Below are 16,449 nucleotides of genomic sequence, written 5' to 3' on the forward strand. Positions count from 1 at the left end.
ATTCCAGTTTCTGAGTTCCAATACTGCTATGAAGAGTGTATCTATTTTAAATGTTACGTGGCTTCCCAAGGGAACTATTTCTGAGGTGATAGCATCCATGTACAACTGGATTGTAAATAAAATTTTTTTCTGAACCAGTTTCATTACTTTATTTACAGACCTCGTATAAGATTTCTCCTGAACAGTTAGTAATATAAAAAAATCAATTTCAACTGTGTAGAAGAGAAATTAATTCTATACAGTAATCTAAATGTACTTGGCATTCATCTTTTTTTTCTTGAACAATTAATGATCAATCACTGATAACTTACAACAAGTTTGTGTAAAAATCATCCATTTGACAACTTCACAAAGCATTCTACTTTTTCATTCTGGGGCAATTCAATTCTCATCAAAACAACCCAAATTTGTTATTAAAACATATACAGATACTAAATTGTTTTCATAACTAAGATTAGCCTTATTTTATACGCACAACTTAATTTTCCTATTACAGAGATTTGTGAAAAGCTGAACTCATATTGAAATCATAATTTAACAATGTTAAAATAGATGCATTTGACAAGAAAGAATTTTAGCCAGTTAATTTTTTCACATGTATACAGAGAACCATAACATTTAATAAATACTGCTATAATTTCCAAACTTCCACAATATCTTAAATCAATTAAAAATGAAAACAAAATGTAAAAAAAAAACATTAAACATTAACCTACCATGAAAATAAATTAAATTGTCTTAACATTCAATGAAATTATGAAATAGGATTAACTGTAATAAAAGCTGAAACAAATATGATTAATATCTTATACATAAGCCTCTTATAATCAAAAACTTAAGATTGTTTTTCTAAACCTACACCTCAGAGTCAGATTCTGCAGGATAGTTGACAGGACTGCTAAGAATATTACTCATAAACTAAAAGTAGTTAGTCATCTTCAACTGCAATGGTCAATGGAATGACAAATCTCACTATATTTACTCAACAGATAAACAAAGTTGTAATTCTTGTTTACAGCCTGTACCACTGTTTTCATTAAACGTGTTACACTTACCTACACAAAAACTTAGAAGGAAATAATAAAATGTTAGTTTTCTAAAACAAGAGATTCAGATCTAACCAAACCATGGTAAACTGTTTGATCCCTTCTTTTCAAATTAAAAATTTACATATACAGCAGGAATCAGACTACTGTGAGCAGACAAAAAATTAATCTATCAAGCAAAATATTAAACCTGTATTGGCCAATTTCATTTGGGCTGGACCAATGTTAAGAACTGATACAGTTTCCAGTATGTGAACCTGCTTGCCAAAACTATATAAAAGCTATGAACATGTAGAAGAATTGAAAAAAATATAAAAATAAGCCTGTAATTCCTGGACAAAGTTTGTGAAATATTATAACTGAAGAATTATTTAATAATATAGTACGATTCACTTACTAATATAATATTATGATGAACTTATCAGTTATCTATCTTCAGTCTATTTAGTTACCTTTAGTAAATAAAAAGGGCTAATTAACAAACAGAACATTCATTCAACACGGTCTACTCATAAAATAATTTTTAGGTAAGAATGTTACTGAGAATATTTTTCTTTTTTCTTTTTTGACAACTGGTTCAAATTTTTTTCATTAAAGTATACGACATTACAAAAATAGCAGCGATAACAATGGTTTAATATCAGATTTTAACAATCATTTTCAACACTCAGCAATACCAATTCAATACCCATGATAATAAGATTGTGGCTTTGAGTAATGGATTTAGTTAATAGCAATTTTGTCTAAGTACATATTTAAAGAATTTTGTTTTGAAGTAAATGAAACTTACCAAATAAATATAATTAATAAAAAATAATAGTATGTGTTCTAGGGGAAGTATATGACCTCCTACTTGAAATCAGATAAAAAAAATCAATCTTGAACAAATAAAATAAATTTCAAATGTCAATTTTAACTTGTACAAAAAAGTTAGACAATATATCTATTTAGCAATATCATAAATATAACTTATCATAAAAATAATGCTAATTTTTCCCCAGGTTAAATTTGCATTACTATGGTGCATAACACAATCATTTAGGATGTGAAAAAGCCCATGTCAGTTATCTGTAGGAAACGCCAGACCATCACCAAATGATCTGTAAAATAAATGCATTAATCTCACACTTCCAAAACAAAACAGTAATAATTTCTTTACACCCATCCACATTGATTGATTATTAGAATAGATTATTTTTAATCATTACAGGTTATGGTTAATAACCTGTAATGATTACAGGTTATTAACCATGTAAGTAAGTAGGTGAACTACTTACTTTACCAAAAAAAACTTCCACCCAACATTTCACAAAGAATGTGTAAACAAAATTAATCAATCAATCTGTAAAAGTTGCTGAACACAAATCTCTTTGGGATATTTGAATTATTTTATTAATGATAATGAACTAGCAACCTATATCACTGTATATAATGTTTATCAATTAAAAATTCAGTGTTTTAAAATGAAAAATAGTTTAAACAAACTGTTTCCTTAATGTAAGAAAGTCATACTAAATATTTAATGTATTTTTTTTAAATTATTTTCACTATCGTAAACAAATAAAAATCATTCAAATGTTTAAAATTCTCAAAAATAATTTTTGTCTCTTCACTATACAAAAAAAAATCCCAGAAAAAAAAAGATCCCATGAATTAGCAATTAAATAAATTATATGAAAATAATTAAGACTAAATGTTATACAATTTGTAATATTTAAATACTTTTTCTGGAACTTATTTTTGTCTACAGTACACCTTCTATTGTATTCATTATAAAACAAGAATACAAAAAACTTTTTAACACAGCAATAAGCAAAAATACCTATCACATACTATGAATTAACGCTATCAATGCAGTGAATTTATCTAACAATGTTAATGAATTAGCGTTTTGTTGATAATGCAATCAAATGCATAAAATGTTAAATCTGAACATTACCTAATGTAATATAAACTATAATTCACAATCTTTTTGAAGCAGAGAAGTACATAAAGTATACTATTTTCTTTATTTATGGCTTATTATTAATTTAACAAATTATAAGTCGGTTTGTAATGAGAAACAAATCTCTAAGTACCCATTTTCAGGAACCATTATGAGTTTTAAGCATGAAGTCCTGGGATATTAATATGAAATGCTTCATTTTATTTATTAATTTTTATTATTTTACTTTATTAACTAACAGTTTTAATTATTTAACCTGATAGTGTGCTGCATTTTCAGATGTTTATGAAAAATTGTTATTTACTATGCAAAAAAAGATTGCTCACTGCAAACACAACTACTGTAAGTAATACTGCATTATAATTTCAAACAAAGAGCGCAGACGTAAGATTTAACTGACAGATATAAGAAAGAGGTGATGATAATAATGACTTACAAATTGATCTTACTGAGGTCGTTTGAGACCTGAGTATTTTGATACATTATGAATAATATACAATTATTTGGCAGAACAAGAGGAAGTATATGCCTAAGAAACTAGCTACAGATAAAAAAAAAAACATTTTTGCAGCGAAAGATAAAAACCTTTCTCATATTAAAGATCTCAAAAGAAATAGACAAACAATCTGATGAATTCACTTTATCAATAAGAAGTCAATCACTGTTATGAAAAGTCTAATGGGCACTTTCATGAGTACTAAAGTTGACACTTGTCTTCTGTTCAATGGAATTTTTCATAATCTTACAATTTTGCAGAAGAAATAAAAAATCCTACCTTATTCCTTAACAAGAAAATAAAAAAGTATAATCAATAAATAATCTCTTTCTGTTGGAGAATGTTGCATTTGGTTTCTATGTCTAGAGGAAGTATCAAAACATCATTATTTTATATATATATATATATATATATATATACATATTTATTTTTTAAATTCAATTCCTTTAAGAATCAAACTTCTCTGTACTATATATCAATATATTTATTTTATTAAATCAACCAAAGTACCAAACAAATAAAGTAGGATGACTTACCCTTATTTCACTACATTTGCAGTAGTGCTTTTGTGATTTACTCGCATCATCAGCTATATTACGTATTCATATATTCATCTCAAATTACATTAGAAACTTCATAAAATATAACTTATCAATCATTTATTTATTTTATTTAAAATTTAAAACCTTTAATCTTTTTATTTTAAGAATTTAAACTTTTATTCAGTTAAATCAAAAATTAAAATAAAATTTAAAAATATGAAAAATTAAATTAAAATTAAACTGTAAAAATGTTGCCTATGTAAAATTGTGATGTCAGGGCACAAAATCAAATTAAAATCAAATAAAAATAATTTTAAGTAAAGCAATTGTGCACCTTGTCCATTTAACTGAACCTACTTTACTACACTGATTATATATCATATATATTTACTACACTGATTAAATAGATTATATATCACTATCAAAATAGTTGGTGGTAACATTTACTGCAGCTTACAAAATATCATCCTCATATTAATAATGTCATCCTCATATTCTGTCTGAAAGTTGATCATGTTAAATTTATTTTTATGTTTACACATATAGTATCTTTCTAAAATGTCTAATCCCTTACTATTTGTATTCATATTATACTTTTTTTAATTTCCAGTATTTAAAAATTTTTCCTAACACCAGATATTGTACATATGTTTATTCTTAATCAGTTGATCAGATACATTAGAGAAACCCAGTTTACCTTTTTTATAATTTCTAAAATGTTTCAAAAATCTAGCCTTAAAAGGATCTAATGGTCTTTTCAATATAAATATGGTCACAATCATTACATTCAGTTTTATAAATACCACTCAAGTTATATAAATCAGAAGAATCATTATGTTTATTACTTATTAGGCGTTTTATTACGTTGTTATTTGTCTGGTAGGCGGGTTTAAATTTATTATCATAAACCTTTGTAATATGTTCAACTATTTTATCAGTATTTACATATTTTAAATATACAATGTCAACTTTTTGTGTGCTGTTTAATGTTATTAAATGTATAATTTTTTAGTTAATTTTAATTAATTTATTATTTTTTTAATTTTTAATTTATCTAAATAAAAGTTAAAATTTTTTAAATATAAAAATTAAAGGTTTTAAATTTTAAACAAAACAATTAAATGATTGATAAGTTATATTTTATAAAGTTTGTAATGTTATTTGAGATGAATATATGCATAAGTAATGCAGCTAATGATGCAAGTAAATCACAAAAGCAGTCTTGTAAATATAGTGGATTAAGTTAAATTCATCCTAGTTTATTTATTCTGAACTTTGGTTGACTTAATAAAATAAATAAATATGCATACATATATATATTGTATTTTTTTTTAATAATCAAAAACCAACTTGAACAACCGAAGTACAAAATTACAAAGTAAAAAATGAAATGACAGAAGTTTTTTTTTTCTCTTTATTCCAACAGCACTTTCTCGCATGATCCCGCATCATCATTTGTATATAAATTATATAAAATTACATATCAAACATAGCAAATTTGTTAGAATAAAAATTAAAAGATTAAAATATTAAAATTAGATAGTAATTTTAATTTTTTAATTTTTATTCTAAAACAAATTTGTTATATTTGATACGTAATTTTATATAATTTATATACAACTGATGATGCGGGATCCCGTGAAAGTGCTACTGGAATAAAAAACAGAGAAAAAATAAAAATAAATTAAGTCTCATTTCATTTACTTTGTAATTCTGTACTTTGGTTGTTCAAGTTGGTTTTTGATTATAAAAAAAAAAATACAATATATTGGTACACAGGAAAATGTTATAAATATTGACTTTAGAAAAAAAAAATACATATACATATATATATATATATAATATATATATATATATATATATATATATATATATATATATATATATATATATATATATATATATATATATATATATATATATATATATGAGTGAACTTCATTACATCTGAGATATGTACTATGAATCACATTAACGCAAATGTAGTCTGCCACTGCCACCGACACATAAAATCTTCTTCATAATTCCTGACATTAATACCAGCATTCATATAAAATTCATATAAAACAAAACTTAACCAAGTACTTGGTAATTCGAGCAAATGGCCTTATAAAGTCATTTAAATTAAGGAATTTTGATGACCAGTAAACACAATCATCTGACAATGGAAATACATAAATATTTCTTAATTTCATTTAATTATTCAACAAATATAAGCAGTTCTAACTTATCTTCATTGAATCAACTAAGCTATCTCCACTTCAAATTAAAAAAATGCTGCAGAGATACCTATAACTATATCAACTGGTATCACAACCATTTCAAATAAATTTAGAAACAAATATCTTCTGTCCTTAGCCCCAGCATCATAATGGAAATCTGTTGAGGAATGGAAAGCATTATTTAGTTAAGAAGACAAATTTATCAAACTTTCAATATAATAAATGCAATATTAATGACAAAACAATGAATTGTATCATAAAAAAATCAAATTATAATTTAAGTAATGCTGACTTTTTGAAAGTGTTGACAGCATTACTTTTGGAAAAAATAATCAGCTTAAATAACAAAAAAAAGAATGATAATTACAGATTGAAAGTTGTCTAGCTAGTATCCAGTTCAGTAAAATAAAGTTTAAAACCTATATAGTTCTATCTTCCCCCTGAATATTGTGGTCCTAGACAAGTGAGGCCAAATCACTATAGTCTCTAAACTGCTATCCATATTGAAAAACACAAGAATGAACTGCGAGTTATGGGGTCAAATCTTTTGAAAGGCATATTACAATTTTTTTCAAAATAAAACAGATAATCCAAATGACAAATTCTAGAACTAATCAGAAAATAGGTTTTTATCATGAGTTCAATACACTGTACTTACAACATATCGTTCACCACCTTTCTCAAGATAATGATAATCTGGTATGGATATTGGCAATGATCTCTTTTCACTGTAATCTATATAATTATAACTGGACTGATCCTCAACTGGTTCCAACCTCTGTGCCTCCTACAAAAAATAAATAAAATGATACTGATTTATATATAAAAACTGTGAGCACACACATCCTTGTGTGCATAAATAAAAACAGATACAATAATGTTAAATACAACACAACAGACCTGAGGAGTAACAGATATGACTGTGAGTGTGAGAACATCTCCTCCTGATTTAATTAGATCTACGACCTGCTTATGAGTTGCTCCCTCAACATTAACATTGTTACTGAAACAAAAATAAAATCAGTAAATAATTTTTCACATCCAAACAAGGATCAAAAGTCATATAAATAGTCAACTTATGATAATATTATGTAAATAAAACTTAAAAACTATTGCATACAGAAAATTTTATGAATTATTAATGAAAAGCTGAAGATAATTTCTACTTATTTCCAAACTATTCCAGGAAAAGTTGTAATGTTTAGATGTCATTTTATTTGACCTTATAAAACATCAGAACAGATAAATGATATACATCAAAATATTCATGAAATAAAAGACAATAAACAATTAGTATGTAAATCACAGAACAGGCATTAGGTATATGTATTGAGGAAGACAAAACAGCAAACATATTAATACTATAAATCTTAGAAATTTATCAAATTAAGTTATTAAATAGAAAGGCTTGAAAAGCAGATTTCTAACAAATGTATATTATTCACAAAATTCTATAACATAAGTGTACATAAAATGTTACAGTCATCAAAGAGCAAATAAAGTTTTCTCTAATTCATCAATTTTCTCTGGAGTTAATCAAACCATACCAGGTGTGAACTGTCAAGATGGAGTAATATTTCTCTAGTCAGTTACCAGGATGTTTTTGTCAGACTGCAACTGAAACATCAACAGAATTGTTAACATGATGCAAACTCACATTATCACCACACTTTAAGAAATGGGCTGGCAAATGAAATGAGCTGGGTTTTGGAAATCCCAAAACACAGTAAGTATAATCTTACCTAAGATAGACATAACCTTGAGTTTATTGCAAAGGTGAAAAAGGATGATGTTCCACAACAGTGAATCACACTGAGGTCGATTGTGAGGTCGGTATGATTTCCCCCCTCTAGCAACAAACTGTTAACCATGTCTTCTCCTTTACAGATATTCTGAGAGATGTTACGTTACAAGCACAGCCCATTTTGATTTACTTTCTGCCAGTTTAGTCAGTTGGGAGGACACCCAGAATGAGTACACTTTTCAGAAATTCTGATGATTGTGCACTGCACTACAGTGTACAATAAACCATGTTACCAATATCCTATTAAAGCATCCACACTACTATCATTATTCAACTGTCAACTTGAATTAATTCTACCTAAATTACTGGTTGTATCAATTTGAAATGAAAATGAAGTTGATCTTCTTCCACAATATTAGCGAATATATCAACACAAATGTGCACACAGCTTTACATGACAACTATCTTATTGTAAACAAGAAATATTCCAAGCATTCCCTGATGTAGTCCACTTTGCAGCAAGTCCTCTCGCCCAAAATAAATGCATAACAGCAACCTAGTCTTCACATTTGAACCCCTCAAGCATGATCCGTTTTAAACTTAACTGCAAATGCAAGACTGCTATAAACGACTAACTGAATGTCATTTAGGCAGATCATACTAGCACCTAATGATATAATTAAAAACCAAGTGATACTATTTTCAGCTTTCTATGTCAGTTTGTAACCTACTTCCTCTTGTAAATTAATAAATACAGTATGAATTTTGACATTAAAACATTAAGAAGGCTTCGTATTTTCAAGAAAAGAGTTTCAAACACTTCCTCTAGATCTGTAACATGAATAACAAAATAATAAAAAGTTTTTTAACTATTTTATTTATTTGTGAGAAATCCTTAAAAAAATTCCAATTCTTTCATAATAAAAATATTATTTATCTTTGTGTAGGCATGTCGAGATAATTTAGTAAATATAAACAGTAATATAGGTTTCTTCATTGTTAAGATTTTTCTTCATTTTTAACACCCTGCTTATTATAACATTTATAAATTTCATCATGTCAGTAAAATTACAAATCACTGTATTTTCCATTTCAAATGTCTAAGTGTTTAAAATTAAAATATATAACAAAATTACATTATAATGTATAAAATTAACAGAATAAATAGTGCAAAAAATTGCATTATAACAAATGGACACAATCCCTAACCTTTCTTTGACCTCTCTCAATACTTACCTCTACTACTCTGCATATAAAATTGCTTTCAGTAAAACAAAAAAGGCTAAAAGTAAATAAATAAGTACATATAAAGATTAATTCAATTTTGGCATTAAAAAAAGAAGTGTTTTTAATTTTAGAGTAGCGGTATAACTTAACAATATTTGGCAACTGAAATTTTGGCAAATATCAGATATATTCGCTGTTCATTATCCAATCTCTTCTTTTAACTTTTCACTGCCTGATAATACAACTTAGTGTTTTCATTATTTTATTCGGTCATAAGTGCAATAATCTAATATTCATAAATGCAAATTCTAAAAACGTTTGCTCCAACAGAAACTTGATTGTAAAACTGAAATTTTAATGGAAAAGAATAAAAAAAATTTTCATACTTTAGAAAAGAAGCTGAAGAAATCTTATTCTAGTTACTACCAAACATTTTAAGAAAAAAATATAAATAATACACAATAATATAATATAATAATAAATAATAATATATAATAATATAATATAAATAATACACGATAATGATATAACTACACTAACAGAATAAAATGAATTACACCAAATGCATTACATCAAAACACAAGTTAAACATTAAGGGACTCAATATAAACAAAATGGGGATATATCTATTCTCAAAACATTGATAACAGAAAGATATATAACTAAAAAAAGTAACTTTCTATGAAATGAAATACACTGTTAACCAAATGAAATATCAAAGATTATGTAAACATATTCATACATTACATTCAGTTCTTACAGTGAAGCTTTTCCGTAAACATACGCCCACTGCTATTAGCACAGATTATTCGGTTCAAGTATCTATCTGATAATTATCTGTTTATTCACAATATTATATTTCTAATACTAGTATTATTTATATTCACAAGTGTAATTATTACATAACATAAAGTAATTTGACAGTAGATTTCAAGAAGCCATACAGTTAATATATATTAGAAATAACTCTTAATATTTCAAAAGGTGGAAATAATAATTTTAAGGATAATAATAAGAGTTATACAGGATATATATACTGTGTAGGTAGTGAAATGTACGGTTCCATGAAAAATATGAGTAAACGTTACATACTTCAGAAAAAAAACAATACTTTTGTTGAGAGCATTTATCAAAACCATTCATGTAATATAGTTAAGGATGGTCCAGTCTAGGGAATAAATTATAAGTGTACTAAAATAAAAAAACATTAAACTCAATATAAAACGAGAAAATTTTCAAACTATAATCTCAAATATATTAATTTAAGTAATAAAAATAAAGAGTAAAGATTAATGTTTAAATTATAGTTGAATTATAACTATTGTAGAAGTGAACCTTTGGAAGTACAACAGTATTAATGGAAATAAGACAGCGTTATAGTCATTAGTAATGATGAAATGGTCAAATCAATGAATAATAATGACAACTGAGCTTAGTAAAGTGAGGTAGATTGCTTCCTTACAGCCTTAAAGCTTACAACCTTTGTAACAACTCAAGAAAATGATCCTGAGAACTGAAGTTGTGAAATAAAATATAACACAAACAGCCAATGATACATTTAACAGACCAGTTCCCATAGTTCATTGAAGTTACACAAAGGTGAAGGTTTACTGCATGCCGCAGAAATTTATTAGAAGTTAAAAAATCAAGCCCTAACAAAAAGGTTGATGAACATAGTAATAATGTAGAATGTTATTTTAATTAACTTCATTATTTCTAAAACAAGACTCAATAAAAATCTTCATTATACACATTTGATAATAATAGAAAGACACAGAAATGGGTCTACGAATATTATATACAGGTGAGAAAATAAAAAAAGTAAAAATTAAGCTTCAATTTTTAAAAACATAAGTATAATAATGTACATTATCAGGAATTTCCACACTTCTTCCTCTTACTACATTTCCCCAACTGCAATCAATCAGAATTGCTGCTGCTGCTTTCACATACCCATACACTGAAATACATATTCAAAGACTTTCTACAATTTTTTTTCTAATTCCATGTTAAAACATCCCACATTTTTAAAATTACCATTTACTGAAATTAATGTTCATGCTAAATAAAACAATAAAAAATAAATTTAGGACAACAAGCCAGAACGAGAAGTATGGCAAGTTAAAATTGTTACTTTTGGAAACAAGAAATGTAACATATATGAACAGACCATTAAAAAGAAATTAATAGACAAAAAGAAGAATTTACTTAACAAATCAGGTATAGTTTCTCATTGATTTTCATAAATAAAGATAGAAAAAAGATGAATGTATATGCCAGCTGTTACTACAAAGAAATAATGATCATATTAAAAGCTATTATTCACACACGCACACACACAATAACAAATACAATACAAAACAACAACAGATAAAATAACAAAAGAATTGTTTTTGCTAAGTTAATATATTTAAATGCTCGAGTTATTTCTTTTTATTGATAAAATAAATGTATGGTTGAATATTTCTCTTTTTGCTCACTAACTATTCTTTATTTATTCTGAATAAAAATGATAATACTACTGTCAAGTGTATATAGTTACAAAAAAAAAAACACAGTGATGGTAAAAAATGTAATTTGAAACTAACAATCATTATTATGTTGTATTTTGGTACAGTTGCCCGAACCAAAAGTTTAGTACAGAATCTCTGTGTATAACTTCTAATACTCTGCTTACTGGAGTTTTTATTTTGTAAAAATGGCTTTATAGATAATAATTTGGTTAAAGATAGTCTTGAAACAAGATATTTAAAAGCATTCAACATATACATAAATTATAATATTTCCTGTAAATTTTTCAAACAATAATATTGTTTACCAAATACATGGTTGAAATAGTCTTAAAAAATCAAACACAGTGGTCAGTGTGTAACAGCATTTGTTTGCATTAGTAAGAAATGTGACAGGATTGTTCAAGCAATGCCATTTTAATAACATTAATTCAGAACATATAAATAAGCTAGCTAAGGCATAGTTTATAAATAAAACAAACCAAATCAAAAAATAATTGTTCATTAATTAAATGTAATATCTTAAATACTATATACATGTACAGGCCTATGTAATAATTGGTATGACAATAATAATAATAAAGAAATTATTTAACTTATTCTTTAAATAATTACCTATTTATAAGACTGAAAAAAATAAGGTTGCAAATTGATTTATTGTAAAGAATTGCATAGGTTGTTGATACATTGCTTGTTAAAAAAACTTTCCCCAGTTTTTCAAAAGTGGGTTAAAGAATACAACAGCAAAATGAGAGCATCTTAAAATAATCTGTGCTGACAGAGTGAAGGAACTGCTGTACATGTGTTAATGATAAAGAAGGCAAGCCAGAGTACAAATTATCATGATCAAATGGACAATAACAATTACCTGAAGCAGTTCTTTGGTTACCAAATAACTGCTTCTTACCTTGAACCCAGTTCTGTAATTATTATCGACAATGCTTCACACACAATATCCGATCTGAAAAAGAGCCTAATTCAAACAATATAAAGGGAAGAAATGTTGCATTGGTGAAGTAAAAATGAAAGTTCAATAAAAAATTAGTGAAACCTCAGCTGAATTCTTTAATAAAACGTAATAAACCAAACTGTGTATGTCATTAACTGGATGATGTCATTAGAAAGGAGCATACTGTTATTTTACAGCTACCACCAAACCATCCTGATTTAAATGAAACGGAATTAATTTGTGCTGATAGAATATTACATCGCGATATAGAATGTATTGTTCATTATTTCAGAAATACAAATAACACCCATGAAGAAAATTAATTCAATAGAGCCAGAACATTTGATTTTCATAAGGAAAGTGTGACAGGAACTTCTGAGTCAGGAGCCAATAATAGATGAATATATACATAAAAAAATAAATATACATACATATATATATATATTTTTTTTTTTTTGGGTGAAAAATGCTCATTTGTCCATATTATCCTTTAGATGGCATGCTATAAAATTTCAAATGTGTATTTAGTTACTTAGTTGTGGCAATCAAGCAAAGCAAAAGGGTTTTGACATTTTCTAAAAAAATGGACAGAACTGACGAACACATAAAAAAAATTAGATTCTACTTTAAAGGATCCTTCCCCTTTGTTTTCAACTGAAAAACATTGGGCTGCTGAATTTAAACATGGTCATGCATTCCATTCAAGATTATGAACAATTCAGACACCCAAAAACTGCTATGACATGAAATCATCACAAAAATCCACAATGCCATATTAAATGAATTGCCTAAAGATACTTGCTGTCATAACAAACATCTTGATATTCTACAATTTACATAATGAATTGGGTATAAAATAGCTTCACACTTGATGGATGCCTCATTTATTAATAATCTACTAAAAATGCATTTGACTGAACACTTGTCAAGGATCTTTAGACTAATCTAAAAGCAATTCCACCTAGTTTCTTTGACATTTTATAACAGCAGATGAAACATCAATTCACTATTACATGCCAGAGACCAAACATCCAAAGAGTGGGAGAAGTCAGGCGAAAGTGCACCAAAGAAAGTGAAAACAGTCCCATCTGCAGGAAAAGTCATGACTATAGTTTTTTTTGGGATTCTCATGGTGTGGTGCTCATAAGTACCTGGAAAAAGGCAGGGCCATTACCAAGTAGTACTAAGCTTTATTACTGGATTAACTGAAGGTTGCTCTTCAGGTTAAACATCCACATTTAGCCAAAAAGAGTGTTCTTTCACCATGACAATGTCTTGCACATATATCTCAGATTCCTGTGGCAAAACTCCTATGACTTAAGCCTTGAACTACTTTGACATACACAATATTCACTGGATTTGGCTCCCAGCAACTCTTCCTCTTCCCAAACCTGAAATGGCTCACTGGAAAAAGAATCACTTCAAATGATGAAGTCAAAGCTGAGACAAAAGCACACTTTGCAGAGTTCCACAAATTGCAATATACTGACAGTATTAAAATGTTAGAAAGTCATTGGGCTAAATGTATCAAACTGAAAGGTGACTAAATTAAAGATTTTTTTAATTTCTAAAAAATTTGAGTTTTCATTGTCAGGCTGAGAATTTTCCTAAGAGCCTTAGTACATATGAAGATTTGCAGAATAGAGAATTTCTGTTAATTTGTATGCACTTCTAGTAAGTTTTAATTGCATTTCTATTATTACAGTTTGTTAAACCTCAAAAATTTCTTTTTTTTTTGTTACTATAAAAAATGAACTTACAAAGGAATTATTAGTTTTAGATTGAAATCAATTACCCTAAATTTAGTCATTTACACCAAAGTTTTAGTATATTTATTACTAAAATAATTAAATGAGACTTGCAACTAAATAAGATAAAAAATAAATGAAGTAAAGTCAACATATGAGCTGGCTACTATATTTACATGTAGCTAGATAATCTGCTGATTTTCTTAAATATCACAACAAATTAACATTTGATCTAACAGCATGTTTGGCAGGGGGTGTATTTAATTTTACAATGCACTTCTAAGCACCGTTGAATTTCTCAAATAAAGTTTTTAATATATAAAAACTTGACGTTGAATAATAAAGAATAAATACATTACAATTAATTAAATTACACTTTTTTGTTTGCATAATTACGTAATAACATTTGAAATATAGGTTGTGTAGATAAAATCAGAAATTTTCAATTCTACAAATTATATTGTTTGGGTAAAGAAATTTAAATAGAATCCAATTAAATGATGACAAGGAGAAAAATATCTAATTCACAATATTTCACAATTTATGATAACATATTATCACAAATTGGAAATGTTATATAATTTGGGACAATATCAGCATTTGGGTTAAATGTAAAAAAGCACCCTGAAAAAATCTAAACTGAAATAAAATATTTAATATTAAATGTTACATTAAACATGTACATATGTTAACATAGTTCTATAGGCAAGAACCTAATTATTTAACACTACTTCACACAGATATTTCAGTATGTTGTAAAAATTTGCATGAAATAAAATTATTAAAAAAATATATATATGTACGTGTAAACAATTTATACTAGATTAAAGTGGCCCTTTGATTAAAGATACCTATCTCTTTGAGATAGGTATTTGGCTCTCAATTTATATACAATTTCCAACTGTTATGTATATGACTTCAAAAAAAAATTGTTTTAGTAGTCAGTAATGATTTACATTGCTTAAGGATGTGTAAAATCTGAAAATCATTAATCAGTAATGTTATAAAGTTGAATGACTTTGTTCACAAGCAGTACAAAACACAAGCATTTGAATAATTCGTATTTTTCACAAAGGATACTGGTATTGGTACATTTAATAAGAATCATAAAGATAAACGCTTCAGTTAATTGCCCAAAACAAGTTCAAGAAGGGAACATGGCATCTGACAAATTATGAATCCAAACGAGAAGTTAATTCAGTAAATATAAATGGCATACAATTTTGTAAGTTTGTTACGTCTACTACAATACTGTTTAATATAATAAACTATTCTGTAAGAAGTGTTACATAAACTACATTTTAGCAGAACGAACTTTCTAACATACTTCATAATATTAATCTATCGCTTAAACATAAACGTTTAAAGGCCAAAAGAATACAGTGTACAGTAAAAATGTTTTACTTCATTAATTACAATAAATATTTAACTGTAACAACCAAAATTTTAGTTACTGATACGTTAACTATCAACAATTTATTGTTTACATACGTTCTGCTTCCAAAGAATTCCCCTAGTTCGATAGTACTACAATGCTCAAAATAAATCGTTATTTATTGTCACAATAAAATTATCACTAACCAATCAAAGGTTGTAAATAGTGTAATCTACAAAAACAAAAAATATACGACAAAAATTAAGCTGACATACACTTCCAAGATCCTATCCCCTTTACGGACACCAGCCTTCTCTGCAGCACCTCCTTCCAATACAGCGCTGACATGTTGCAGGGGTGCATATAATTCACCATTAATACTTCTCAATTGACCTCCTTCACTTACTTGGCCACGTACGTTAAATCCAAATCCTGTTTCAGTTTTGACAATGGTCACAGAACGTGGGCCTGCTGGTATAGATTTGTGTTTATCAACACTAGGAGGACTGGAATCAGACTCGCTGTCCGCCATATTAACTATAACTAAATCTGTGTAACTGTTGCCAACAAAACAATTTTAGTTATGTGTAGTAACCAGCTTAAAGTATAAACTACACGATAACATATAGATTGTTATTCCAACAA

The 16,449-nt window shown here is 27.1% G+C and overlaps 1 protein-coding gene across 6 annotated transcripts in view; it reads right to left on the reverse strand.

The window, feature by feature from the left end:
• Snx27 (sorting nexin 27) overlaps nt 1–16,336 on the reverse strand; it is a 93,331-nt gene extending 76,995 nt beyond the window's left edge. For all 6 annotated transcript variants that reach the window (XR_012755773.1, XR_012755774.1, XR_012755776.1 and 3 more), the window contains exons 1-3: nt 16,080–16,336; nt 7,152–7,254; nt 6,910–7,038 (exon numbers count right to left, since the gene is read on the reverse strand). Coding sequence is in view for 2 of the 6 variants with exons in the window: in XM_075360773.1 (XP_075216888.1) it covers nt 6,910–7,038; nt 7,152–7,254; nt 16,080–16,336 (489 nt within the window). In the remaining 4 variants the exon portion in view is untranslated. The remainder of the gene's footprint in view (nt 1–6,909; nt 7,039–7,151; nt 7,255–16,079) is intronic.
• Nucleotides 16,337–16,449: the final 113 nt, after the last annotated feature.

The sequence above is a fragment of the Lycorma delicatula genome, chromosome 1, assembly GCF_047948215.1.
Source record: "Lycorma delicatula isolate Av1 chromosome 1, ASM4794821v1, whole genome shotgun sequence".
NCBI classification, from domain to species: Eukaryota; Metazoa; Arthropoda; class Insecta; order Hemiptera; family Fulgoridae; genus Lycorma; species Lycorma delicatula.